Below are 26,782 nucleotides of genomic sequence, written 5' to 3'. Positions count from 1 at the left end.
AATCTTGCCAAAGTCGCTTAACTATGTAGAGCAATTGAAAGCCAAAGTATACAAAATCCAGATTGGAAATAAGGCAACGTTTAAATAGCGAAGAGCATTTCTCACTGGAACAATGCACTTAAAGCCACACCCCTTTCCTGAGGGCTTCACATCAAGGATATACATTTTCCCCAAAGATATACCAAAGCTCAAAGAGCTGTATAAGGCCAGTGATGAAATGATAAAGTTAAGGAGGAGGTCAGACTGTGCGATAATAACAGCCCCTCCTAGAACTCAAGCATTGGCTTGCACTGTTAAACCATCCACTAGCTATGAAGAAGACTGAACAGGTATTGTAAGTTTTACTCCAAAGTGTAGCTTTAATGTGATCAATCATCTAAGCTAAAATGTCATTTATTTTTACTTGTTACTTAAATTAATTTGTACCTAAATCTCCCATAATAAGTAGCTATTATCTAAGCCACAAAGACTACGCGATAATAAAACAAAATAAATTCCATGTGTACAGACATAATCAATTGCCACTGTTGCTGTTATTATTTGTAATGTACCTCACATGTACAAACTTATTTCTCAAGGGTCCATCACTGATTTTTTAAAACCCTCTGGCAAATCTTACTTGTTGAGATTCACTAACTCAATGAGTAGCAAACAAGGCAAGAAATTCAATTTACTAAACAACTGTGGTAGGATGATTGAGCTTAACAATCTTGTCTTTGTCTGAAAGAAAGTCTACTAAATCAAAAATGATCTCTGCTTGGCTATCTAAAAATTCCACAATATCATCTGTAGTTAACTTTCCTTCCATTTCTGAAATACCTTTCTTATTTTGTCTATCATGACATTCTGTCTCTCTCTGTTAACATAACACCACAGTTGCACACGTTAGGTTTCAGATAAGAATGTGAAAATTATTTATTAAATAATTAAGTGATACATGTGATTTTGCTTTAATTCCAGATCAAACCAGTGAATCAGGTTTGTCTAAATCTTCGCTACTGGAAGAAGGAATAATTCCTACAGAACATCAGCTGCACATCTTCAGAGCGGCTGGATCTTCCTGGCAGGGAAATGCTGATTGCCTACAACTGTTCTTCTGCAAGACGTCATAAAGTCAATCTCTGTGTAAAGCCTGCCAATTTAGGGATAGAATTTAGGGTAAAGCCAGGAGATTCTTTCTCAAGGATATAATACATAGGGAAATCTGTCAGTAGGGTCTGAACCTCCTTTTCATTCTAGGCTGAGATGATAACCAGGTTGCTTTGTAAAGAAGTTAACAAAATGTATTAACACTGAGGAATGAGGTCTCTGACAGGAAGACCTTCAACAACTCTTTCAGAAAAGTTGCAATGACAGAATGGCATAACACAGAAAAAGCCTTCTCTGCAGCTGTAATGACCAGCAGACACACCTTGAGTGATCTCAAGCCCATTTCTCTCCAACAGGTAGTTTGAAGAAAAGATTCCAGAGGCCTGAAAACAGAACATCATCTTACATGCAGCATCGGACCTGGTCCACTTTGTCACAAAGCACACCCAGAGGACTTGTTCCCAGTGTTGATCACAATCTCTGTAACTAGAGACAACCAGACAGAGTTTCAAGGGCTACCCAATGTCCCTGCCATGATGCAGAGGAAGCCAAAGCCTCGGTGTTTTACCTGATTTGTACCTGGTGTAAGAAGGTTCAGAGCAGAGACAAGTCCTTGAGCTTCACATCAGGTCCTCCAGGACTCTGACACTAGAACCACCTTGGCCAGCCCAGGGTTTGCAAGATCACCCCATTTCATCTGGCTGTACTTTACTAACATCAATGGTGCAAGCCAGTAATTGGCAAAAAGGCAAATAATCTATCTCCCTGACCAGGTGATCAGGAACACATTCAACAGCAACAGGAACAAATATACCCTAGAGTCAAAAGGCTGGCACTTGCTGTTGATGCCCGAGACAAAGAAAATCAGCTGCTATGCTGAGAACAGCTGTAAAATCTCTTGTCAAAGATATGTTTAGATAGAGAGGCTGATTTTAGAACTGAGAGAAAAGCATAGAACTTGCACCTCTCTGGCAAGACACAAAAATACGTGGTTTTGGATATGGCTGCATGGTGCCAAAGAATGTAAGCCCAAAGCCTGTGTGAGCACTGGCCAGTCCTTGAAAGCTCTTGTCTCTGGAGAACCAGTGGGGATGACAGCATCTGGAGCTCTAAATGTGTTTAGATCTTGGGCATGGATCATATTTAGGAATTTCACTTTGGCTGACCAAAGCACCTCAGTGGTTCTCAGCTTGGACCACTCTGGAGAACATAAAATTTCCTCACTGTGCCAGCAGACACCAGAACACTAATTAATCAAAAAATGCCCTCAAGAGCTAAGCGCTTGCTCTGACTTACATGAAAGAAATTTGTGGCCATAGGATGGTAGATGGAAAGAACAGGGAGCTGTGATGCTCTCCCAGATCCTGCAACAGGAACGATTCCCAGGTTGAGAGTGCCATTCAATACAAACACACTGCCACTAGAAAAACTATTATTTGCCAAAAGGTAGATAACAGTCAAAGAAATGGCTCTAAAAAGCTCTCTTACCAACACTTTGATATCTTCTGATATACCTGGGTAGGAATGACTTAGTTTTGTTCTTTCCCATATTCTCTGGCATCAAAGTAGTAAATACTAGCTCTCCTTTCAGTTGAATGACTAGAATATATGAAATCATCCCTGCTTCCATTCAGCTGGTCAGTGCTTTTTCCTTCATATTTTCTATACCTTGTCAAAACTACGGTGTCTTCTTGGCTGGGGCAAAGAGTTGCCCCTTTCAAGCAGTTACACTGCTGTTACGCTACAGTTTGAGTTTCTGTTGAGATGCTGAGATGCATCTTAGGTAGGTCATTGTCCTTCCTGTCTAACTCCAGAGTATCTTGAGGTCAATAAGAAATAGGAATATCCACAGCATTAATAAAAACACATATTTCCTAGTACTATACTTTCTTTTCTTTTTTTTTTTTGCTTTAGAAATTGAGTCTTAATTGCAAACAAGCAGATTTGTTTCAAAACGGTGATTTTTGAATATATTACCTACAGAAGGCTAAAGCAAAATATACTTTATTTATTTTATTATCTAAATCAGGGATTTCTTTTGAAGACTCAACCCTCCAATGACTTGAAAGTAATACTTATACAACAATCCTTATCTTCTCTCCATTTAAAAATAATAAAAAAATGTAATGGCATCATTCGTCAGCCTTACTATTCTCATAGGATCCCAAGCATAATGGAGATAAATGACTAAGGTCTGTTAGACTCTTCTGTGCCACCCAGTGAAATTTTAAAGGGCAGTTCATAGCTCTTATTTTTATCATAATTTTTTCTGTGATTTATAGACTTTTCTGCAGCTGTCACTTATTTTCTTATAACCGCAGAAACCTGATATACTGATTGGTCATTTTCTTTTCCCCAATCAATCCTTGCTGAGTTAAGACTAATAAAACTCTTTCTTCCAGCTCATCATATAATTATTTAGTAAAAATCAATTGCACCATGTCACCCTGGCTTGATGTCATCACTCACTGTAATGATTACATCTATACAGCTTAAAAGTTGCCAAGGGAAAGTAAAACTCTTTATGGCATATGATTAAAGGAGAAAAATGTTAATAGAAAAGAAGTTAGTTACAGTGCTGTGGATTGAGAGTTCTTGATGATTTTCAAGGTGCTGGGGTGCAGGAAGGATAAATGAAATATAAAAGAGTTTCTTCAGAAGGTTACAATACATTAATGAGCTTGTACATATTAAAGAAAACTTTTATACTGTCAATAGACCAAAACATTTACAAAGCTTTCAATATACCTGGTTTTCAATGTCAAGGAGGAAACTATAGTTTTGGTCTTCCCCATTTGCTTTGGGATCAACACAGCAAATACTAGCTTTCTCTATAAATTCTGACTTGCACATATACTTAGAACTTAGAATGAGAAGCTCAACATGACGCAGCAATGTGCGCTTGCAGCCCAGAAAGCCAACCGTATCAAAAGCAGCGTGGCCAGCAGGTCGAGGGAGGGGATTCTGCCCCTCTGCTCCCATCGGGTGAGACCCCACCTGGAGTCCTGCGTCCAGCTCTGGGGCCCCCAACATAAGAAGGACATGGACCTGTTGGAGCGGGTCCAGAGGAGGGACATGAAGGTGATCCAAGGCCTGGAGCACCTCTGCTATGAGGACAGGCTGAGAGAGTTGGGGTTCTTCAGCCTGGAGAAGAGAAGGCTCCGGGCAGACCTTATAGCAGCCTTCCAGTACCTAAAGGGGACCTACAGGAAAGCTGGAGAGGGACTTTTTACAAGGGCATGTAGTGACAGGACAAGGGGTAATGGCTTTAAACTGAAAGAGGGTAGATTTAGATTAGATGTAAAGAAGAAGCTCTTCACTGTGAGGGTGGTGAGACACTGGCCCAGGTTGCCCAGAGAGGTGGTGGATGCCCCATCCCTGGAAACATTCAAGATCAGGTTGGACGGGGCTCTGAGCAACCTGATCTGGTTGAAGATGTCCCTGCCCATGGCAGGGGAGTTGGAACTAGATGATCTTTAAGGTCCCTTCCAACCCAAACCATTCTATGATTCTATGATCATGCCTACAGCAATGTTTTCAATAGTCCATATCAGCTGCAAAAATGCCTGGTCTTTAACCTTCATCAAACCACCAGATTACAGGTTTTCTGGTGTAGCTTTGAAGCTAAAACAGAATCACAGATTTTCTGAGGTTGGAAGGGATTTGTGGAGGTCTCTAGTCCAACACCCCTGCTCAAAGTAATGTCAGACTAGAGCAGGTTGTCCAGGGCCTCGTCCAGTCCAGTTTTGAACATCACCAAGGACAAAGACGTTACAAAATACTTACTTCCTTAAGATTGCCAGTGCTGGTGTAAATGAGCTTCTTGATGATGGTCAATACAAAACTCACTGTATGAAATAACAATAGTTCTTTAAGTAGAGAGAAGTTTTTCAGACAACAGATTCTTCATGGAGAACACACTCCATCACTCTTTTAGCAATGACATTTTGTGGGAATGGGATGAGTTGCTGCCACCAATTTGGTGCAACAAGAAATCTTGTCTGTTCCCCACCACCAATGGCCAGAATGCTGCTATAACAAAACCAAAATACCAGTGAAAGACAGCAAGTTTATAAATCTTTGATTTTGTGGGATCTGCCACAACAGTAATGTCCCTCCCTCAGTGTGGCCAGGCTTGACTCTGGCCCAGGCCACCCAGCTACATGACACCTCTGCCTTCTCCCCAGAGCTGGAGCGGTGACACCTGCACTGCCTTTCTGTCCAGATGTGAGTAGGAAGACCTTCCTCCTCACTTCCAGCAAAATACGAGAGAAGAACTGAGATACAGAAGGCATGCAAATGGGTTTGTGAGACAAGGGGAGTAACAGCCAAGAAAAGCGGTCCCATGGGATTGGGCTACAAGGAAATAGTCTTAGCACTGCCCTGTAATGAAATAAATTTCCCTGCCAGGCCTTCTACAGCTTCCTCATCTCTTATGCAATTTCCCATCCCAACCCACTGGGGAGGAGTGCAGTTAGTACAGTGACAGAGATAAAGAGTAGTCTATCACTATCTGTAGATCTTAATGACACCCTGTCCAAAAGGTTTAACAGCATTGCAATACCAAAAACCATCACAATTTGACCACATTGGACAATGCCTTTAATAATATGCTTTAACTTTTGGTCAGCCCTGAATTGGTCAGGCACTTGGACTAGATGATCATCGTAGGTCCCTTCCAACTCAATATTCTAGTCTAGTCTAGTCTAGTCTAGTCTAGTCTAGATTGGACATAAGGAAGAAATTCTTTACAAGAGGGCAGTGAGACACTGGATCAGGTTGCCCAGAGAAGTTGTGGATGCCCCATCCCTGGAGGTGTTCAAGGTCAGTTTGGATGGGGCTTTGACCAATGTGATCTAGTGAAAGATGTTCCTGCCCAGGGAAGAGGGATTGGATTAGATGACCTTTGAAGGTCCCTCCCAACCCAAACCATTCTGTGATTCTGTGATTCACATACCATCATTACAGCATACTAAATTAGCATGGCCCACCCTAGCATCTGCTGGGAAAAGTCATCCAAGAAGTAGAAGCTGAGAAGAGAAACACTCTCAGGAGATTCTTCACCTCCTTCTCCCATCTAGAATAAATCTCTCCCGCCCTTCTGCATTCACCAAACCCACTTCCTGGGCATTGGTGTCTACAGTTTTGGCAGCCTGCTTTATACCCAATATGAAATAAAGGGGCAACTTTCAGAATGCATAACTCTGCAGTGGTAGATTTTAAGTTCAATCCAGCAAAATGCCGACCATTTTTTTCTGCTTCCTACTTTACCTTGTGCTTGCCCATATGCTAGGGGTTTTTTTTCCAGTAAAGGAGAAGCATAAATATCACATGTATTTCACGTATGTCAATAACTGTTACTTTCCCCTTAGTTGTTCACAGAGACATTCCCATACGGTACATAAGGGACTTTATGCAGGCCTCCAACATTATCAGATTTGGGCCATGAAGAGTTACCAGGTCTCCCTTTTGTCCATTAGTGGAAATGACAGGCTGCCCTCAAGAAGCGGTGATAGTATACCAGCCTAAGCTCTATCTCTGTCCAATTCTCTTTGGTTCTTATTAGCATTATTATTCAACAGTTATAAAATGCATCACACTGCTTCTCAAGATAGTTCAAATATTTTACAAAACTAGAAAGTCTGAATGAAGACTTGGTTTGAAAGAAGAGTTCCCTGTATGCTTCATTATTTATTAATTCATTCAGATATAACATTGCTTAAATGCATTTTTGAATGCTCTTTGACCTTTGAAGGAAGTGCATGATCTACTTGAGCCCACAAAAAAACATAGGTTAGTTTTTGATGAGTGTCACAAAGCTGATGTATTAAATGTCACTGGCAGACAGGAATTTGAATCCATTTCTAATTATTAATTAAAAATAGGTCTTTAACAGTAGCGTATAGAACAGGCAAATAGAACGGTGAATATATACATAAGGCATCCTTAATGGCATTAAACCTATTGTAGGGGTTTTTTTTTTTTACTTAACTTTAATCAAAAGTTAAATTATTAGTTTTAGACAAGTTTTTAGACTTTTTCTATCATAAAGAGGCATTAAGCCCTTTCAGAGGTGCCTTCTCTTAAAAATCTGTCTCAGGGATGGACAAACTTGGGATGGGAGCGAAAACTTTTAACAATATATATTGGTGCAGCTGGAACTAAGCGTCCATGTTTAGGCACCCAAAAGCTGACCAAACATAGGTGCCTAATTTGGGGTGAGTCAACCATGTTAACTAGACCTCTACTGACAATCATGGTAGCTGAGACTCTCCATGCCTATGGAAACATCTAAATTTAGGTGGCTTTATCTCAGTCTTTATCCCACCTGACGTGTCTATGCTGGTCAGCCAAATCTGACCGAAGATCTTCATAGTCTTCAAAAACAAATAAATACATCGAGCAGAGATGTCTGGAAGAGACTGGAGGACATGACACAGGGCATAAGGGAGACCCACATTTTCTAAAGCACAACTGGAAAACAGGCAGAATGCGCAAGAGGATTTGACAAGGCAAAAGACATTTCTGTTTGGGCATCTGAACTGGGTCCTTATTGCCTCTTTCCTTCACAGACTAGCTGTGTTGTGATGCTTACAAAAAGCTGGACAACTACTGATAAAGTGAGAAAATATAATTAAGAAATACAGCAACTCAGATCAGGTACTACATAGAGCTCAGCTACAGAATCACACAGATTAGCTATTGTTTTCTTTATGTGCCTTCTCCTTTCTCTTCATATATCTGTTGCTCACTAGTGCCTTGCCTAAATTTAGGCATGTGTTAGCACTATGAATCTAAACCTACTATGATCCACCAGGTGTTTATTGCAATAGTAATAAAAATAATTAGTGATAATAAAAATAACAGAGTTGTCATTTGCTTTTATCAGCAGATAAACTCATGGGACACTGCTCTCTCAAAACACAGACAAGTATGCTCTTATAAATATGCGAGGGAAAATTGCAGGCAGAGAAAAACAGTCATTCACTGAAAATATTGTTGTTTAGAGGAGAGTCAGCTTTGACCTCTTGTACCTAATTATACATGAAAACAAAGATTAAAAGCCTACTAATAATCACCATAAACTATGATTAATGATGCTATGCTTCAGTGCCTCAGATTTCTAGGCCCAAGTACAGTAAATTCACTAGTGGGTTATTTGAAGAAGAAAAGAATGTTTGGTATTACTTTGTTTTGACTTTGTCTATTGCTTTCCTTGTATAAAGATTAGGAACAGTCCATCAAAAAAATCTGCAGAAAAAGACCTTCTAAGGTTACTCTTTTCTATAAACATACATGAAAATCTAGATGCTGTTATTCACACCATATGCCCATTGACTTCATGGATATTTGAAAGCTAATGAAGACAGTCCTAAGCATTGAGAAGTCCTAAGCATTGAGATGTCCAGATTTTCCTTCAGAAGTTACAAATCAACAAGCCTGAATTAAAATGAAGATTCCTTGCCTCATCCTTTCCTCTTCCTCTCCTTAATTAGAAACACAGCTATGCTATAACTACAAAATAACCCAGAAATGATCCTGAGGAAGACTGTAATAGAATAAAAACACTGTCCAAAGTTGTTCTTAGTAGATACAGGCATTATGAACAAAAGGAATCATTGAATCACAGAATGGTTTGGGTTGGAAGGGACCTTTAAAGGTCATCTAGTCCAACCCCCTGCCATGAGCAGGGACATCTTCAACCAGATCAGGTTGCTCAGAGCCCCGTCCAGCCTGACCTTGGATGTTTCCAGGGATGGGGCATCCACCACCTCTCTGGGCAACCTGGGCCAGTGTCTCACCACCCTCAGCATAAACAATGTCTTCCTTATATCTAATCTAAATCTACCCTCCTTTCAGGTGAGTGGTGGGTTCGTGCTTCCCACAGCATAAGAGTCAGAGTGTCATCTTCAGTGGCGCAAAAGACTGATGCCATGGCTTTTCTTATCTTCAAGGAACCATTTTATTACTGACTGTAGCAATACTGAAAGATAAAATTAATTTTTGGTAGTTCTGGAGAACTGGTTAACACATCATTGTCAGATATAAAATAAATAGGCTAAAAGTAGTTTAAAGGCCAGAAGAAATCAGAGCCCAGAAGGACTTCTGCCCTTGAGCCAGAATTGATTCAGCACCACTCACTTCATAATGCAAACTGTTCAGCCATCTCAGCAACCAATGCACTGGCTAATGATCCCCTTCATTAGAAAGACGCGGAGTCAAATCTCAGCTTCTCACTGTGATATGGAAAAACAACATCTCCTAAACTGGAAATACAGGTCAGAAAAAGTCTATTCTAATTTATATGGATAAAAAGAGTCTAATATGCAAATTAGGTCATGACAGCTAAAATTCCTGGGGACGCAAAGCAGCCTAATAATATGTATTTATTTTTAATGCATATTTAGCTCTACAGAAAGGACAAAGAATGGGAACAACATATCATTCAGCATTTCAGTTCATGAAAGAAATGAAGTTGCATTCTCAAAGTACAATACTGGTTAAGCATCACTGCCAAAGACTCTCTTTGCTACTTTTCAAAAAGTATAGACCACAGGTATTTATGAGGTGATTATGGGCCAGGGACCACTAAATTGGTTGCTGGTGGGATGGGTAGACATCAGTCAACTATGTCCCACCATTGATACTTCATTGGAAAGAGCAGGAATTAGAAGAACCTGAAGGCAATAGAAGACACTGCCTCCTATCAAACAACTCAGTGCATATTTCTATTGTTGAGTATTCAGTCCTGCATGAACCAATATACATTTATCTTTATTGTGTCTCAGCATATCGATTTCCAAGGCTTTTTTAATTTATCAACACAGAGCTGTGTTTTATTCACTTCTTCCAAGAGCCTCCTAGCAATGTCTTTACCACAGATTTAATTAGCATCCTCTCCACTATATCCTCCAAGTCATTAATGAAAATATTGAAGAGTATTGGACCAAGAATGGCTCCCTAAGGGGTTGGTAATTCTATTTTGAATATATTTAATATGCCTGGTGACAATAGATTTTGTATTTCTACTGTTTTTTGTTATACCTTGTAATAATGCTGAAACCATCAGGACTCTTAATAACATTTGAAATACAAAACAAAGGTGCTCTGTGCTTTAATCCGAGAGTTGCAAATTTCATTCAAATTATAAAGGGAAGAGAGTTACAGAAATGTAAAGAAAAAAATAAAAAATGGTTATATTTTACATGGAAAGATTACTTTTTTCCCTTTAATCTCTAAATGAAGTTACAGGCCTGTAGCAGAATACATAATGCTGGTTTAGGGTCGTTGTAGCGTTTTTTATGTGTACAGCTGTTCTTCCACTGGTATAAGTAGACACATCTGCTCATTAGCAATACAATGTCATTTCTAGTGTCTAATTTTAATTATTTGCAGATGATAGATTCCTTATGCAATGTCTAAAAAAAGTACAGTCTTTCAAAACTGGTGAGAAATAAATATACCCTCTGCAACTAAAATGGGTCAGCACAATGAAAAACAGATACTAATCTGGAGAACTCATGTATCAGCACTAAGGCTAAATGCCAAGCTGTTTGGAAGGTCACAGGGAGGAGAAATGGCTCATACAGCTCTTCTTTGTCGTGGATACACAAGACATATGGACTAAGAGATGTTCTGAATGAATCTGGCAGGTGATGGGTTTGTTGTAGTACAGATGGTCCTCAACTGCTGGAAAAATATCAGTTCTGCTTACATTTCCTGTACAAACACAGGCAAGATAAAGACTTCTTCATGACAGAAAGGAGGAATGAGATTCTTTACTTACCAGTAACTTTGGCTCTTTGTATATCCACACTCAAAGAATCAATAAGGCTAGAAGAAAATTTCCAGAAGCTCCTGGGCAGCGGTGGCCATGGGTGCCTTTGCCCTTCACCCCATTGTCAGAGAGTGGCCAGAACTATGGAGTCCTGGCTTCCTCTCAGCTCCTTCCACTAATTCAAATAACCAAACAGAAAGCCAGAAGAAGCAAGGAACAAGGATGGGATTTGTGGGCAAGAGGGGCTCACCCCAGAGAATTGTAGTGGTACCTAAGTTGTTTCTTGTGGGCTAGGAAGGATTAGGTACTCTTGACAAACATGGGGAGCAGAACTACCTAAACAAGCATCTGTTTTGGATTGTATTCAAGAGAGAAAAGAGCTAAAAGAGGCAAGTGGATTTTTCATTTGCCCTAAACATGTTTTAAAGAGGAATAAATAATACTTGTTTTGTCTTCTGCTTGTCTTCTGTACAGCCACTGAAAGCAACAAGGAGCCTTTCGTTAAGTTGCCTCGGACTGGGCTGAAATCTCTGACACATGTAGGACTTCAACCACACACAGCGTCAGGATAATTATGAACAGTAATATGCTTTACAGGAATCATATTTGCACCATGACAAACAGAGTCCTCTGGTATCAGATAGATTTTTCCAAGGTTTGGAGAAATAGTTTCTGACACCCCACAAAGAGTGGCTAAACTTTCTGATCAGATAAAATATGGCATCTTCTTCCCTGAACATAAACACAGTCGAGTTTCACAGTTGGCTCACACACTATAGGACAGTGCTAATGCCAGAAGGGTGGTCCCGCTAGCAGTCATGCTCCTGGCAATTTACATCCTGGCTGAAAATTACATTTCACTTCAATTCACATAGGGTTAATTTTCAGCTTGATCAGAGAACTTTGTGATTGCCAGTGTCAGCCCAAAGAAAGAGGGTGTATCCTGCAGACAGGTCAGGGAGAGAGAAGAAAATTGCCCTTTTCCTTAACAGTTAAGTCAAAGATTAGCTTACAGCAATCATGAAACTACAGGCTGAGGCACAACACAGACAAACTTATGGTCTGAAAGTCCACATCCCTCCAGCCAGACAGCATGGAGATGCCAGCAGAACCACCGTTAAGGTGCAATTTTAAGGACACAGTCAGGCTTATATTGTAAAAATCTGGAAGGCTCTGAGGATGGCCTCTTTAGTGCAAAAACAAGGCAATACAGAATCTGTCCTACACCTCTATAAACTTTAGAAAAATTAAATGATGTACAAAGTGAATAGCCATAAGATTCTTTTGCAGTATTTTCAGCATATCACATTCATTCTCTTTTTCTGTATCAATGACAAAGAAGCAACCACCTCAAGCACTTATAGAGCTATCCAGAGCAATCCTCTTATAGATAAGATCATTCCTAGGAGAGAAGGAATGCTGAACTGTGCATTAGAGGCTGAACAGAGATGACAACCATATGTCACTTGGCAGAAGTCAGGGGTTTGTTTGTTGCTTTTTCAGTCTCCCAAATGTAATGAATTATAAAATAGACCCTAAATTAATAGTCAAGGAGGACTTTATCAGTGCCCCACACTTAGGAGATGCTCATCTGGGAGAATGTCTTTCAACTCATAGACTGTTTGACTTGATCAAAGGTTCTTGCTGTTCAATAGACTTCTGTATAATACTCAGACTCAAGAGCTCCACGAAACAAGAGCCAGGCTGCCTCCCAGAGAAAACTGGAATCCCAGTGAGATGTCAGTCTCATCTTGAAGGCAGGAGGTCCAACTGTTTGGAAAGCAGGAACTTTTGAATATTAATACACTCATACAATAATGAATGATAGGACTGCCGGTCTGTACTCTTTAGCAGCTTGGTACCATCTAGACTGATATTTGAAAGGTCTTTAACTGCAATAGAATGTACATATTTGATGTTTAATGACATTAGAACAATTAGACAAGTCCATTATCTCTGCTGGGGGTAGGAGGGCTTAAATGGCATTAACCCAACTTCTGGAGAAAAGATAAGAGTGCCACAGACAAAGCTTTTATACTTCTGAGTGAGCGCTATACTCAAGAAGTCCAGCATTCGCTGGCTATATGAGACACTGGGTTCATCCAAAGAGTGTGCTGAATTTCATGAATAAGAAATCTTCCTAATATATCTGCTTAGTAAAAACCTTCTCTTTGACAGAGTCCTTCATTCCCATAAGGCTGGCTAAATAAGACTTACTGTGTGCACACAGCTGAACCTCAGGAAAGGAGAAAAGTATCATAGGTCAGAGAGATAACTCTCACTTTCAGTATCTTTACATAAAACCACATTTCCCATAGCAAGCTAAAAGCAGGTAGTACATACAAATCAAGGCAAAGACACAATTCCACCTTACAGACCTTCTACTGCTAACTGCTCAAACTTGAAAGGATATATAAGCATACCATCCCTATCTTACAAAACAAAGAAACTTGAAATTGGGACCTTGTGGTTTAGGTTTGCTTCAAATCAAGAAAGGTTGTAGAGATGTGATGAGCTTTGCAAAGTTCTTGAACAGAGATTAGCCTTAAGCAACCATAAAAAAACATAGGTAAAGCAACCTGTCCAAGTCGGGGGTATGCAAAGTCTTCAGAGAAGACTGCCATCTTCTCTGTGGATAAAGTGATGCTTTCACTTCAGGCAAATCATTACAAAACCATTTGGAAATTCTACTGAGCCAAGCTTAGATAAAGGCTTAGGTATGTTTACATCAAGTACTGCAGTGCCATATAGATGCCTGAGACAGTCGTGAATGACTTGGGTATCTACACAGCTCAGTGTCATACAGAGATATTAGCTCACGTCCCAGAAGGAATACAGCCACATTAGCGTGGCTCTGTGCCCGAGCTAATTAGGTGATGTTTCCCCAGTTGCCAGAAATCAAAGAGCGAATCATACATCTGCCAGCATCCAACCTTCTTCGGAAAGCACAGACTGGAACTATTTAGAACCTCAGTTATCTGAGAATGCAAGGTGAATATAAAGACATAATGTCATCATTTTACTTTGTTTTGAAGCCAGAAGGAATCATAAATTCATCTGATCTGACCCGTTATCACAACTACTACACTTCATCCCCATACCATTGTGTCCAGCACATGAACTTCAGTCAGCCTAAAGCACTGAAGTCCTTTAGAGACTGACCTACTGTACGTGTGCCACAGGCAGAGCTCAACCATACACTGTCAAAGGCAAGACTACAGACATGGCAGATGACTGATTAGGTGGTATTTGCCCAGATTATTTCAGCAGAAATCCATTCCTCATACTGCTCTGGAAGGTGAAGAATCCTATAGTCCTGCCCATTAGTTCCAGCTCTGGCAATCAGGATGAATCCCAACATGTGAGCAAGACACATGAACCAATTATCCTGAAATAGGATTCTCTGCTGTATCAAAACAACCAGCCCATTACAAAGAAGCCAGCCTCTGGTGATGGCCAATCTCTGACAATCTAAAGAAAAAAGAACAAAAAAATACCTAAAAACAACCACTGGTAGGATAGGGACAAAACCTCCTTCCTGACCCCTATGAGCAAGCCACAAATGCCCTGAAGCATGATTTGAAGATGGTCATTGTCTTAATGCAGAGCTGCAAGTATTTCAAGGATGGTGCAGACAATTACTCTGAACACAAATATAAAGGAAGGAGTTGAAAAGAGAGGCCCATAAATCAACAGTAGAGGCCACCACACTTGACACACAGACATAGAATTTCTTCTCATGACTTGAATCAAGCGCCTCTTTTAAAATGATAAATTATCTCATCTTAAAGACTCGGAAGGATGGTGATGGAAAAAGACTCCAGCTTTTAATTACACTGAGAGCTGTGAAACTATTTTATTCCAGGGTAGAACTTTTCAAACTTCAGCTTCCAGCTACTGGTACTTATGGCTTACCAGTGGTTGGGTTGTCAACCTCATTATAAGGTATCTGCTCCTCACATAAGCACCTGTAAAAATTACTTGATCATAGTGTTATGTCTCTTCAAGTAGTTGAACGTGTTTATTCACAGCACCAGGCCAGTTTTCTAGGCTCTATATCCTTTTTCTGTCCTTCCTTCAAATCCCCAGCAATATCTCTGTAAATTTCCCGGTATGCCAACACAGGAACTGCACGAAATGTTCTGAGATTTTACTGACTCTGCATACAGAAAATAGCTTTCGTACTCCAGCTTCCCTTTTCATATAGGCAGGAGTTGCAATAGCCATTTTTGTCTTTGCATTGTGCCCTGGGCTCACTGGAAGACACTTATCCACAATAGCCCCTGGATCCTTCTCAGAGTTACTGTTTCCCGGGATGGCATCACATTTTGAAGGTATCATCTGCATTTTTTTGCTCCCAGATGTAGTAACAAGTGGCATAATTATGATAGCTGTTAAAATATTGAAATGAGTTACTGTGTGTAGTATTTCTGGGAAATGGTGGAAAGGATGATGTTTATTGAAACTATATAAACATGTAAAATGTTTTCTCAACACAGTTTCCCATTTATGTTTGCACAGATGTGTATAATGTCATCATGAAGCCTCTTCCAAGAAAGATAAATTAAATCAAAAGGTTCAAATAAGGCAAATAGCTAGAATGCTCTGCTGGTGCCTCTACACACAATCTCTTACCTCTTTTTGTTCCCTTTTTCTAATCATAAAAGATATTCACTGCCATTGAAAAATATAAAAAACAAACAAAAATTTTTATGAAGGATAAAGGTCCTCGGCACAAATAAAATGACCAGCTCTGAAGCTGTGAAGAAATATGCTTTAATTTAAGAGACAAAAGATAGCATTACAGAAGAAATTGTCATAATCAAAGTGGAAAAAAATTTTCTATTGTCTACTGTGCCTCTCTGTGGGAATTTTCCCAGCACAGACAGCTGTAAAGGAGGAGGGGTATTGTGAGTTTCTGTGCTCTCGTTCTCTCTCTTCCTCTCTTTCTCTGTCAATAAATGTCTGCAATCATATTCTTGAGCTCCAGTGTGATTTCAAGGTTCATCTCTTCCATGCAGCTCAAACACTAATTATCCCAGCTGTAATTAGTAAGATAATTAAATACTGGCTCACTCATCACTCTACCTTGTGTCGGGTCATGATTCTCCCAGAAGACCTTGAGCAGTTTCTCAAAGCTGATGTTTTCTGGCTGATATACTACTCGTACAGCCTCTGTGTGGCCAGTTTTACCTTAAAAGACAAAATAAAATCAGATATTATTAGTGAGAATTAGCTACTGCGTATCTAGTTTTTTATATCTGAGATTCAAAGCACAATCCTTTGTTTTCCTTTTTTTTTCCCTAAAGGTGTTTTGATTGACCATCATTTATACTTAAGCTTTTTTATACAATATTTTATATACATGCCAACTTTAAGACGTCTGCTAGTTTGGACAAGGCCATCATGAAGTAAACCAACCAGAGACAGTAAGGTAAGACAGGGATGTTATTGCAGTAGGCTATCAGCTTTCAGGAGACAAAAAGAATAGTTCTTAAATCTTTGTAACCAACAACTAGTAAAATATTTTAAAATATTCTAAATATAACATTAAAATATGAAAACTTGTATGTCTAAGTTGTCTGGACAGTATAAAACTGCGCTTTGTTTCCATGAGGTAAGATATGGATAAGATAATTGATTATAAAAACAAATTTCAAGAGCAAGTTTACACAAGACCATACAAATAATTTCAAACTATTTAACATCATCCAAACCACTGATGACAACAGGCTTCAAAAAGAGTCAAAGAGAGCCTGACTGAACCTTATGACAGCAGATGAAGTTCAAGGAAGATTAGCAGGTGTTACAGCACATGAAAACATATTATTCCTATTTTTCAATTACATTATGGGCATGATTTTTTCATTCTTTATGCGTCTAATCAATCACAATATTATTGAAAGATCCAGCTCCACAAAATGTGAAGAATCTGGCCGCATAATTCACTTCAATTGTAACTAAACAGATTGATGAGTGCTCAGATATTTCAGGGTGAAAGTCCATCGCATTGAGAGCTACACAAGCATTTTATATTTTATAAATATTATGTATTATATATTTTACAATATATAAATGTAGGCATATTTGTTGTCATAATATATCCATGAATGGGGAAAAAAACATTATCCCATTCTTCAGTTAAATCATAGTAAGTTAATACTAAAAAAAGTAAACTGGACAGCCTGATCTGTCTTTTGGTGGGGACATAATAAGCTCCTTGATCACACTAGGCGAAGTTTTTATTTCATTTATACCAGTATAAACTTCAGATTTACTCAACTGATTTCAATAGAATTGTTGAATTTCATGCAGTGCAATGACCAGCTGAATCTGGCCCAGTGATGCGTTCTGAATTAGCTGTCACCAAACAAGAAAAACCAGAGTCTATGAGTAACTGGGGAGTGTTCAGTAGAAACACCAATTCAGTACCAGGAGAAATCTGAATTAAAAAAAAATAAAATTGAAAGAAATAAAAAGGATGCTAGGATACTTTAAAGAGAGATAACAGGGGAAAGTATGACAGCATTATATTAGTTAATGGGGCCCCTAAAATGAAGAAAACCTAAATGAGGCACAGGGGGGTGGGCTAGCTATTAAAAGGGATTTAAAACACTGGGATTAAATTTAGTCTAGAATGCAGAGGAGTAAAAGGAGACACATCTGGGATATCTGTAATGAAACTCTTGATAAAATCAAATTGATTCCTATCTAGTGTGCTTTACAATACAACAAAGATATGCTCGCTGAGATTAAAAGACAAAAAAATCCAAGTTTCCGGTAACCCGTAGCTAAAGCCATGTCATCCTGTCCACCAGGGTACTGTCCAGGTGAACGATGGCCCAATTCCTCTTTCACATGCACTACGCCTATTGAAGTCCATGGAAGCAACTTATTATCTGAAGTCAAATTCTGATGGTAGATTAGCAGAAAGGGATCATACATTTAGTAGAATAAAAATACAAGTCAGAGGTAATTGGCTTAATAATAAAGTGAAATGGTCTTTATATATTATGGCATGAACTGATGGCCAGTTTAGGTCAGAGAGGAAATTTATTCCAGATTTCATGGTTTAATATGGACTATCAGTGAGAATAATGGGGTTTGCCTTATCTGAAGCCCAGGTCAGGACTTTTGTTGTTGCTTGAGATAAAAAAGGAGAGCAAACCGACTAAAGAGATTAAGGAGTGGCTTCTGACTTTAATTCTTTTTTTTTTTCTTTTTTCTTTTTTTTTTTTTGTGAGCCAATGTGAAGCTTATGAAAGGTTCTTATCACTCAGAAGCAAATTGCTTGTCTAAGATGACTAGCTTTAGATCACAAGAGAGTTTCTTAAAGAACTTCAAAACAACAGAAGCATTACCTTTCCTCTCAATTGAAGCAGCAATTACATCTTGTCAACACTGTCTGCTCTGACTAATCCAGAAGTTCAAAGAATCAGCTTTCTTCTTTTCCTCTAAATAAGGAAATAATGGTGCTACTCTGAAAACTATAGCCTGACCTCAAGAAAAAAAAAAATCCTCAGATGTGTGGCTAACAGACTGTTAGAACCCAGAGCATATTTAAAATCAATATTCATCCTCACAGGAAAAGCAAGGAGGTAATGCTGCTGGTCCTATCAGATTCACCTCTAATTTTCCTCAAAGCTTTTCCACAATCTACTGGGTTTTCTTTCAGAATACAGTGTGGCTATTTCTACTAAGAACAATCTTAGTCATTTGTGGTAAGCACTCCTACTTCCCAACAATTTTAGTGAAAACTATACCAATCAACTGGGTACACATGAGCAAATAGACAGGTAAATGGCTCCATGTGGGACAGATTAACCACAAAATTTCCTAGAAGCACCACAGAGAGAAAATGGCATCAGGGGACAGGAATAGAAAAAGAGCAATCTCTCCACAGGTGCAATATGCCCCACAGGAAGGAATCAAAAATACCAGGAGATTACCCTAAGTAGCAAGTGGAAACAACCAGCTCGGTGGTGCCGAATCTGACACAGCTGCAGCCAAAGTGGCAAAAGGGAACTTAAATTGGGTTCTCCCTGTTAATCTTCTTATTTCACTTTTTGCATTAGGCTTAAGTTTGACTATGAACACAGAATAATCACATTTCAGTTTGGGTTTCATACATTTGGTACAGTACAGCACCAAAAGAACAGAGCAGGCATCAAACCAGCTAACCACTCCACTGTATTGTAAAAAGATCATTGAAATCTTTCTAATCACATCTTTTTTGTAAGATTTCTTAAAATGGAGAGGCAGTAATCAAAGAGAAACAATAAACCCACTTGTTCTCAAAAAAGCTGCATGTCTTTTAACAAGAAATTTAACAGGCTAACACTGAACAGCTGAAATGATTTAAAATGATCAGTGATAGATGCTATTCTTTCAGTGATATTCAGCTCTTCACCTTAGTGCCTCTTTCAGAATTTCTCATGAAAGGTCCATTTATATTAAGTCAGAGAGTCATGGTGTCCTCAGTTCACCTATTGCTTTTAATTAGCTGATCCTTGATATTCCACAGCAAAAGCATGCTTCACTTTAAGTTCCAAAAGTTTTAACAAGTATGAACATTTCTAGAAGCCTTCTCCCAGAAAAGCTCAAGGTTTGAACCATATTTTTTAAATAATTTATTGAATCACTAAATATAATTTCATTTGCCATTAACTGTGCAAATAGAAATCCTTTATTTATAGGTGCCATTATCGGATTTCCAGTTATGGTGCTCAGTTCTCCTTCAGCTTTAGAAGGAGCTTAGCCATTGTAGAACCTCACTGCAGATGATAAGACTTTATTACACCGTGGCAGAGAGGGCTGTGTGCCAACAGCAGATTGTCTGTTTATCCTATATCCATTTCCCACACAGAAAACACAGCCACTCTCAGAGGATTAGCTACAGTGAGCTCTTTCAGTGGGGATTCAAACTCTGGCAAAAAATGTTCCTGTAAAGAGCAATAGAAAAAGACATCTGAGTGACACCTCAGTGCTCCTTTTCAATTTTTTTCTTCCTAATAGTGTTTAGATTTTCACCTTCTTAATCATCTCCCAGGTGAGTGCCCAAGCCGATGGATTATAGAAGCCAACTCATCCTTTTTAACTCGCTGTATCCAGTAAGCATTTAATTATTTCCAGCAAAGTGGAACAACTTCAAAGGGCTGGCTTGAGAGCACCTCACCTGTAAATACCCAGCCACCCAGCAGCTACGGGGCTGCGACATGACACGTGTGCTTCATCTCCGGCTAGTCCAGCCCTGGGTGAATTAAATTATAAAATTCAAGCAACGCCAAAACTACTCCCTCCTGCCTCACTTCATCAATAAAAAAGGACTGGCCTCTCTTTACCCACTGAAATAAAGTTCCTAAATCCAGTAAATGTCTAAATGTGGAGAAATAGGTGGCAGATCTTCAGCTGAGGCACATTTCAGAGCTTATTGGTTTTGGAGCTAAACCAATTTGTGCTAGCTAAAGCCTAGGCTCTAGAGAATATGCAAAGTATTACATGAAAAAGTAGTAGGTCTTTTGAGCATCTGTTTCTCCAAACTAGCCTGGGAATTTTTATTATGTTGTAGTTATCACTAACAAAATTTCCAGCTTCTTCCTAAAATAGCAATGTGTTAAATAAACAGAAGGTTCAACACTAACAGGCTGAGAACCCACACTTTGGGGATCTACTTAACTTTTACTTTTTTACCTTCAAAGTAACGAGGATGAAAAGAATGGAAATAATCACAGATCAATAGATTTTTAAGAAGAGTCCATTATGATAATTTTATTTGACTTCTTGCCTAACATAGATGAGAGAATTTCACTGAAGCAAGCCCGTATTTTGTACTTATAAAAGTAACAGCTCTTGACTCAAAGAACACAACATCCACCAGAAGTCAAGGTAACTTCATCAAGAGGTTAATACCTCTCACTTTTCAAACAAGCAAAGAAAAAAACAAAGACAACAGACATTTTATTTATTACCTGAGTTAGTTTATTTAAAGATCTTTTTGTACAGACAAAGACTACTAGCAAGTCATCCCTTAACTTTTTTTTCTGAATATTTCAACTGAATCAATCTTTCTGGACACAATTTTTTTTTTCACTTTTTGAGAACATAACAATGTACTAGTTCAGACCTTCAGCCTCTCCCTGGCCATGACCATAAGCAGATGCCCAGGGTAGGGTTGAAAAAGCGTGTGTGATCCGTCTACTTCACTGTACGTGAAGAACCAACTGCCTTTATCTGAACTTGGCTCCCACTGGCTGCTTCTGAGCTTGTTTTGCTTGGAGGGATGGTGAGCTGCCCGTCCCTACACATTCGCCTCCTGCAACTCATGTTTTCCTGAGCACTTTTCAGTTTTTCAGGGTGATTTCCCCACTGTTTGGAAGAGACTGTAAAATATATCAGGTATACAATGGCACTAACACGTGGCTACTATTTTTTTACCTTCTTTATATTTCAAATAACTTTAATGACTTTGTTAGCATTGAACTAGGAGATAATGTTTCGTTTATTATCCACTGTGAATTTCTGCTTTACAAAATATAATGATTTACTTTCTCAGTGTGATCCACGCTCTTTTATACATTTTTATTAAAATATCTCAATCTTATACCGCAAGAAGCCAATTTATCACTATGGGCCAGCCAATCTTGCAGTTGTTAATCAAAATAAAATTTTCCATAAATTCTAGAAACTTCTGCCTGGACCACGGGAAATCATATCTCTTCTAGCGCCTACAGAAAGTAGCACATAGAGTAGCTACAATGTGGTGCATAGATTTAAAGAGAGAATTTTCTTGAATTTTATTTATTTGTGTTAGTAGAGGACAGATTAATTACACACAAAATGAAAAATTTTAAAGATAAGAAAACTTGCTGATAGAACAATGAACTGCTATAAAATGCATTTCTGGTGACTGTTACAATCACTTAGTTTTTTACCCCATCAAATCAAAATTAAGAGAATAAAGGTGACAGTGAAAAATGGGGTACAAAATGCTGTTACTGATAATTTTTTCACAGGAATTCAGTCATGTTTTTCAGCAAAACTAGTTGAATGAATTCAAATAAAGAAGATTGTCAGTTTGAACAAAGAATATTGCTTTTTTCTAAAAACCTACGTAACTACTAAATGAACTTGTTTCTTATTTGCAAGTATTTAAAATTTATACGGTATAGCTATAAAAAGTTCTTACTTTTGTTTGCTAAAATCCTATGTATTCTTTAGCAGCAAATTGGTTTTGAGAGTCAGACACTGAACAGAATATCTGAAAGCAAGACCACTACTACTGACACTTTTTCTATTCTTATTTTTCAAATAGCTGTACGTTGAAGAACCCATAAAAGGAAAAAAACCCCAACAATTCTATAGCCTATAGGACAAAAGGAGATGGTCAAACTTTGCTATCTTGTTCACTGTCCTTATAGGTTATGTCTTCTATAGGCTGAATGTCCACACTGCAAGCACTTCAAGAGGGATTACATTAGATTCACTCTGGTCCGGTCCTGCAGACTGAATGCTGTTCACAGTTGGAGTGCATTATGTGTGCTCCTAGAAAGTATATTCTGATTTAATTTCATTCAAAAGGAATCTCAGGTTCAAAAAAATATCCCAGTGATTTCTTGCAGGTGTTGGTGGAAAGCTTCTTTACTATTTGTATAGGGAGAAATGTCTGCATCCTAGGGAAACCATTTTGGTTGTGATAGGTGATATGGGATATCTCTGCTTTGAGTTGTGTTGCTTTGCTAGCCAGGGTATAGCAGAGATCACTGAACTGGATGAACCACATCATAAGGATTAGTCTGACATTGCACCTCGACAACACAACAGAATATCTCCTGCAGCATTCAGCTGAAGACAAAATGTTGCAGATAGGCATATAATTAATGCCAGTCAACATGGTTGTATGGAATATAGGTCTCATCAGCCAAACTCGATATCATTCTCTCATGAAATTACAAGTCTAGTTGTAATAAATATAGGATGTAATAGCATGGATGTAACAGACTTAGATTTTATTAATGAATTTGACTTATTACTTCATGACAGTCTGATTAAAAAATTAGCACTATACAATATCAATAGTGCACATGTTAAATGGATTAAGAATTGTCTAAATGACAGTTCTAAAAAAATTGTCTAAAGGGAACAAGCATTGAATGGCAGCATTTTTATCTGTCCTCTGCAGGGGCTGGTACAAAGCCTGTTGCTGTTAAAGTCTTTCATCAGTAATTTTAAAGAAATAAAAAGTCTCAACTTCTTATAAAATCTGGGGATAACTCAGATGAGAAGTCTGATAGGATGTTCTTATAAAACGATTACTTGCTGCACTGGGGCCATTCAATCCAAAATGTATTAAAAACACGTCATACGTAAAATCTCTACTTGAGGGAAAAAGTGACACACACAATACCTGCAAATGGGGAACAATCTTTGAGGAAAGTGCAAGAGTGGCAGTAGAAAAGCAAGTAAATACGGAATTTCATTACAATGTTGCAATAAAATGGAATAGTGACTGAATTGGGATGCCTGCCTAAGTAAAGAAGAGGTTGGTAGGAACAGCACTGGTGAGATCAATCCTGACATTCAGTAGATCCCCAAAAATAGTTTCAGTGACAGCCATGTAGAGCGTGATATGTTTAGCCTTTCTAAAAGAAAACCTAGAGGTTTTTAATTAAAGGATATAAGCGTCTTCTCAGGAAGAGAATGAGTAAGTGCAAAAGGGGTCTTTGAACAAGCAATGAAAAGGCATATCAAGAGCTAGTGGTAGGAACAGAAACCAGGTAAATTCAAACAGAAAAGTAGGTGCATATTTTAAATACAGAAGATGGTTACTGCTCAATTACACCACTGGATCATTCGGTGCTCCTATAAACCTATGTCCTATAAACCAAGGGAAGTGGTCAATTCTTTATCTCTTGATGTTTTCAAGTCAAATCAGATTCCTTTCTGGGAGAGACCCTTCAGACAAATAACAGTTAAACTTAAAGGAAAAAGTTATAGGGCTTAATAAAATAGTAAGTGAATGAAACGTATGATATAAAAGATGTCAAATTAAATAATGCAGTGAGCCCTTACCAGCCTTAAATGCTGTGAATATATGAGTGAATTGCCCCTCTTTTTCCTTTGTTCACTTAGCTTTAACGAAGTCTTTCTATCCCAAACACTGTTACCTGTACAAAGAGTTGGGACTTTTGTATTATCTTCTTTTCATCATGGTTGACGAAGTAGACTCTAACCTAACTACAATTTCTATATGATCTTTATACAGGTGAGTTAAAATCTTTCAGCTACACAGTGTTGGGAACAGAAAGATACCGTATTGCCACATTAACAAAGTTCTCATTTAAAAGCCCAAATTTAACCCTAAACTTACACATCAGATGGATGGAGCCTTTACATGCCAGTAAATTATGTTTACTGACAAACTAGTCATACTTGGCACCAAGGAAATGCAATGCCAGGCTTGTAACATCTAGCCTGTGTGAATCTGAACACTAGATTAGGTGAATATAGAACAAAACAAGTGGTCATGCAAGTGAGAAATGCTAGCTTTAAGTTAGGACACATTAATTACAAAGTTAATTAATAAAATGAAGCATTAAATATGGAAGGTAATGGGAATCACAGAACCTTAGCCTCATAACTAACAGCAATCTTGTATTATTGACAGTATCTTACATTACCATGGAGGCAAGAATTAGGGCATAACTGGTTTATACTATAAGTTTTCTGTAAAAATGGCATGCTAAAATAACCATTTGTCTTACAAAAACTTTAAGTTTTGCTTTTAGAAACAAAAACGTATTTTGTAGGCTTTCAAATACTGAAAAGTCACAATGTATCTCATGAAAAGAAGTTTGGAGAGTGATAAGAAATGAAAGAAGGTAAAAAATGTGGTCATATGAACACACAATGGTACAATGAAGATATTGCACTGAAGACAGGTGGTTTTGAAAAATGTCACTGAATTTGTCACTTTCCTGGCTGGGACTGAAACACCTAATAGCATAAAGCAGTACAAATCATTCAATTTTCTTCCCTAGACTAGGATCCAAGCTTTGGAAGAGTACAACAAAATAAGAGTCCATCATTCTTATTCCAAATATATTTATTTCCATCTCCTCAAAGAAAGCACAAGAAAATCTACTACTTGTTCCAAAGCCTTCCTAACAGCATAACAACAGCACAATATACAGTTTTGATTTAACTGTACATTAACACTGTATCTTTTGTTTACATGGTGTTTATAAGACGAGCTAAAATCCACAATACATTTATTGTATTTTCCCCACTCATTTTATATAGAAGGTAATGCAAGAATTTTCTTTGATTTCATCACCTTCTACTTTGACATTCCTCAAAGTTGCTGCATTTCACGTGTGTTATTTCTTTACCCTGTATTAGATAATAAGCATATCAGTAACACAGAAAAAACTCAAAACGGGGAAGACTTCTATTTTTTTATAGAGTCTCCTTAGGAAAAAGTATGGCCAAAGTACATGATGAACTTGCTATCAATAGAGTAACATATCATGAATACAAAGGTACTCCCCTGATTAAAATTATTCATATTACAGGAAAGATTTAGTGGTCCACAAGTTTAGATTCTCTGTTTGGGGAGAATTCAATCTTGAACTGCTCAGCTTAGGTTTCTGTTGGATACTTTGGATTGAGAGAATTGAGTTTCCTCAGAAGAAAAAAATGTTGCCATTCAGAACTTAAGTCCTTGTATTCTGCAGTCCTACTCATTCACTTCCCCTCAAATTAATTCCTTATCTGACATACTTGTGCCTAATACAGCAGATATGAAAATGTCTATTAAGGAACATAACAAAGCTACTGTAACAAAGCTGTGACAAACTGAAATACCATAAACGACTGTCTTTTATTCATATATATGCTTTTTTATAAATCATAAACACATTGATTCGTTGATTAGTATTAGGTATAGAGGTCATTCTTGAACAACATAAAAAAGGACTATGGCAATAGAAGTGAATTGGGGACAGAATAAGACCTTGGGGTGTCCGACTTATACTCATTGCCTTTTGCTTAGGGAATAAGACCTGTACTGAACTGCAACTCAAACTTCTGCCACTACCTAAAGCACAGGAGTCATTATCCCACCACATGACATTCCACACAGCTTTAGTCTGCTTCTGGTCTCATCGATTTCTCCTGTCATACAGTTATGAATTTAGTAGCTCAGAAGATTGTTTCATTGCAAAGCTCCTTTGAAAAATTAAATTAATGAAACTATGTTGACATTTTTTATCATAACAGATAAACACAGTGAATAAAGATCAGCCCAGGAAATATATCCTGTTATCCACGGGCATCAAAAACTTTGAGGATGAAAGATTAACACTACGTCACACTTGCACCATGCTTTTGTCCTAAAGACTTCAAAGTACTTTCTAAATTTGGATTCCATTATCCCCATTTTGCAGAGCATAACTCACTATTACATTGTGCTCCTCATAGTTAATTTTCCATATATACAACATAATTTCTCTAAACACTACAAGCCCTGGGCTGACAGCATTTCTGTTCTTTTAAAACCCAAATGCAAAACCTTACCTAATATAAAAATTTAGTGTGGGACTAAGGGAAACAATATTATCATGCTTAGATAATAGAAAATTCAGTTATATGATGTGTGGAATACATATGGTGATGCAATTTTGACTTCAGATAAGAATTTCAAAAGGTAATAATTTGGCTATACTACCTACCTTTTTTAAAAAAAAAATAACTGTTCTAACAAGCTCAATAAATAGGATGCTATCTTCAGCTGCATGAAATTAAGACACTAATTCAGTTGTGCCATAAAGGCAGGTAGTTTATTTGAGATGGCTTAGGACAAATTGTCTGGACTTTAGCTCCTGCTCCAGATGGCAGCAGGTCTCCTACATGCCCAGT

At 38.2% G+C, this 26,782-nt stretch overlaps 1 protein-coding gene across 6 annotated transcripts in view; it reads right to left on the bottom strand.

Annotated features, from left to right (window-relative positions):
• Nucleotides 1–26,782, bottom strand: part of MSRA (methionine sulfoxide reductase A) — a 288,566-nt gene that overhangs the window by 96,450 nt on the left and 165,334 nt on the right. For all 6 annotated transcript variants that reach the window (XM_030037338.2, XM_030037340.2, XM_030037341.2 and 3 more), the window contains exon 4: nt 15,956–16,060. In XM_030037338.2, the coding sequence (XP_029893198.1) occupies nt 15,956–16,060 (105 nt within the window). The remainder of the gene's footprint in view (nt 1–15,955; nt 16,061–26,782) is intronic.

Source organism: Aquila chrysaetos, chromosome 15, assembly GCF_900496995.4.
Source record: "Aquila chrysaetos chrysaetos chromosome 15, bAquChr1.4, whole genome shotgun sequence".
In the NCBI taxonomy this organism is placed as follows: domain Eukaryota; kingdom Metazoa; phylum Chordata; class Aves; order Accipitriformes; family Accipitridae; genus Aquila; species Aquila chrysaetos.
The sequence above is the reverse complement of the archived record's forward strand: the minus strand, read 5'-3'. Positions and strand labels throughout refer to the sequence as shown.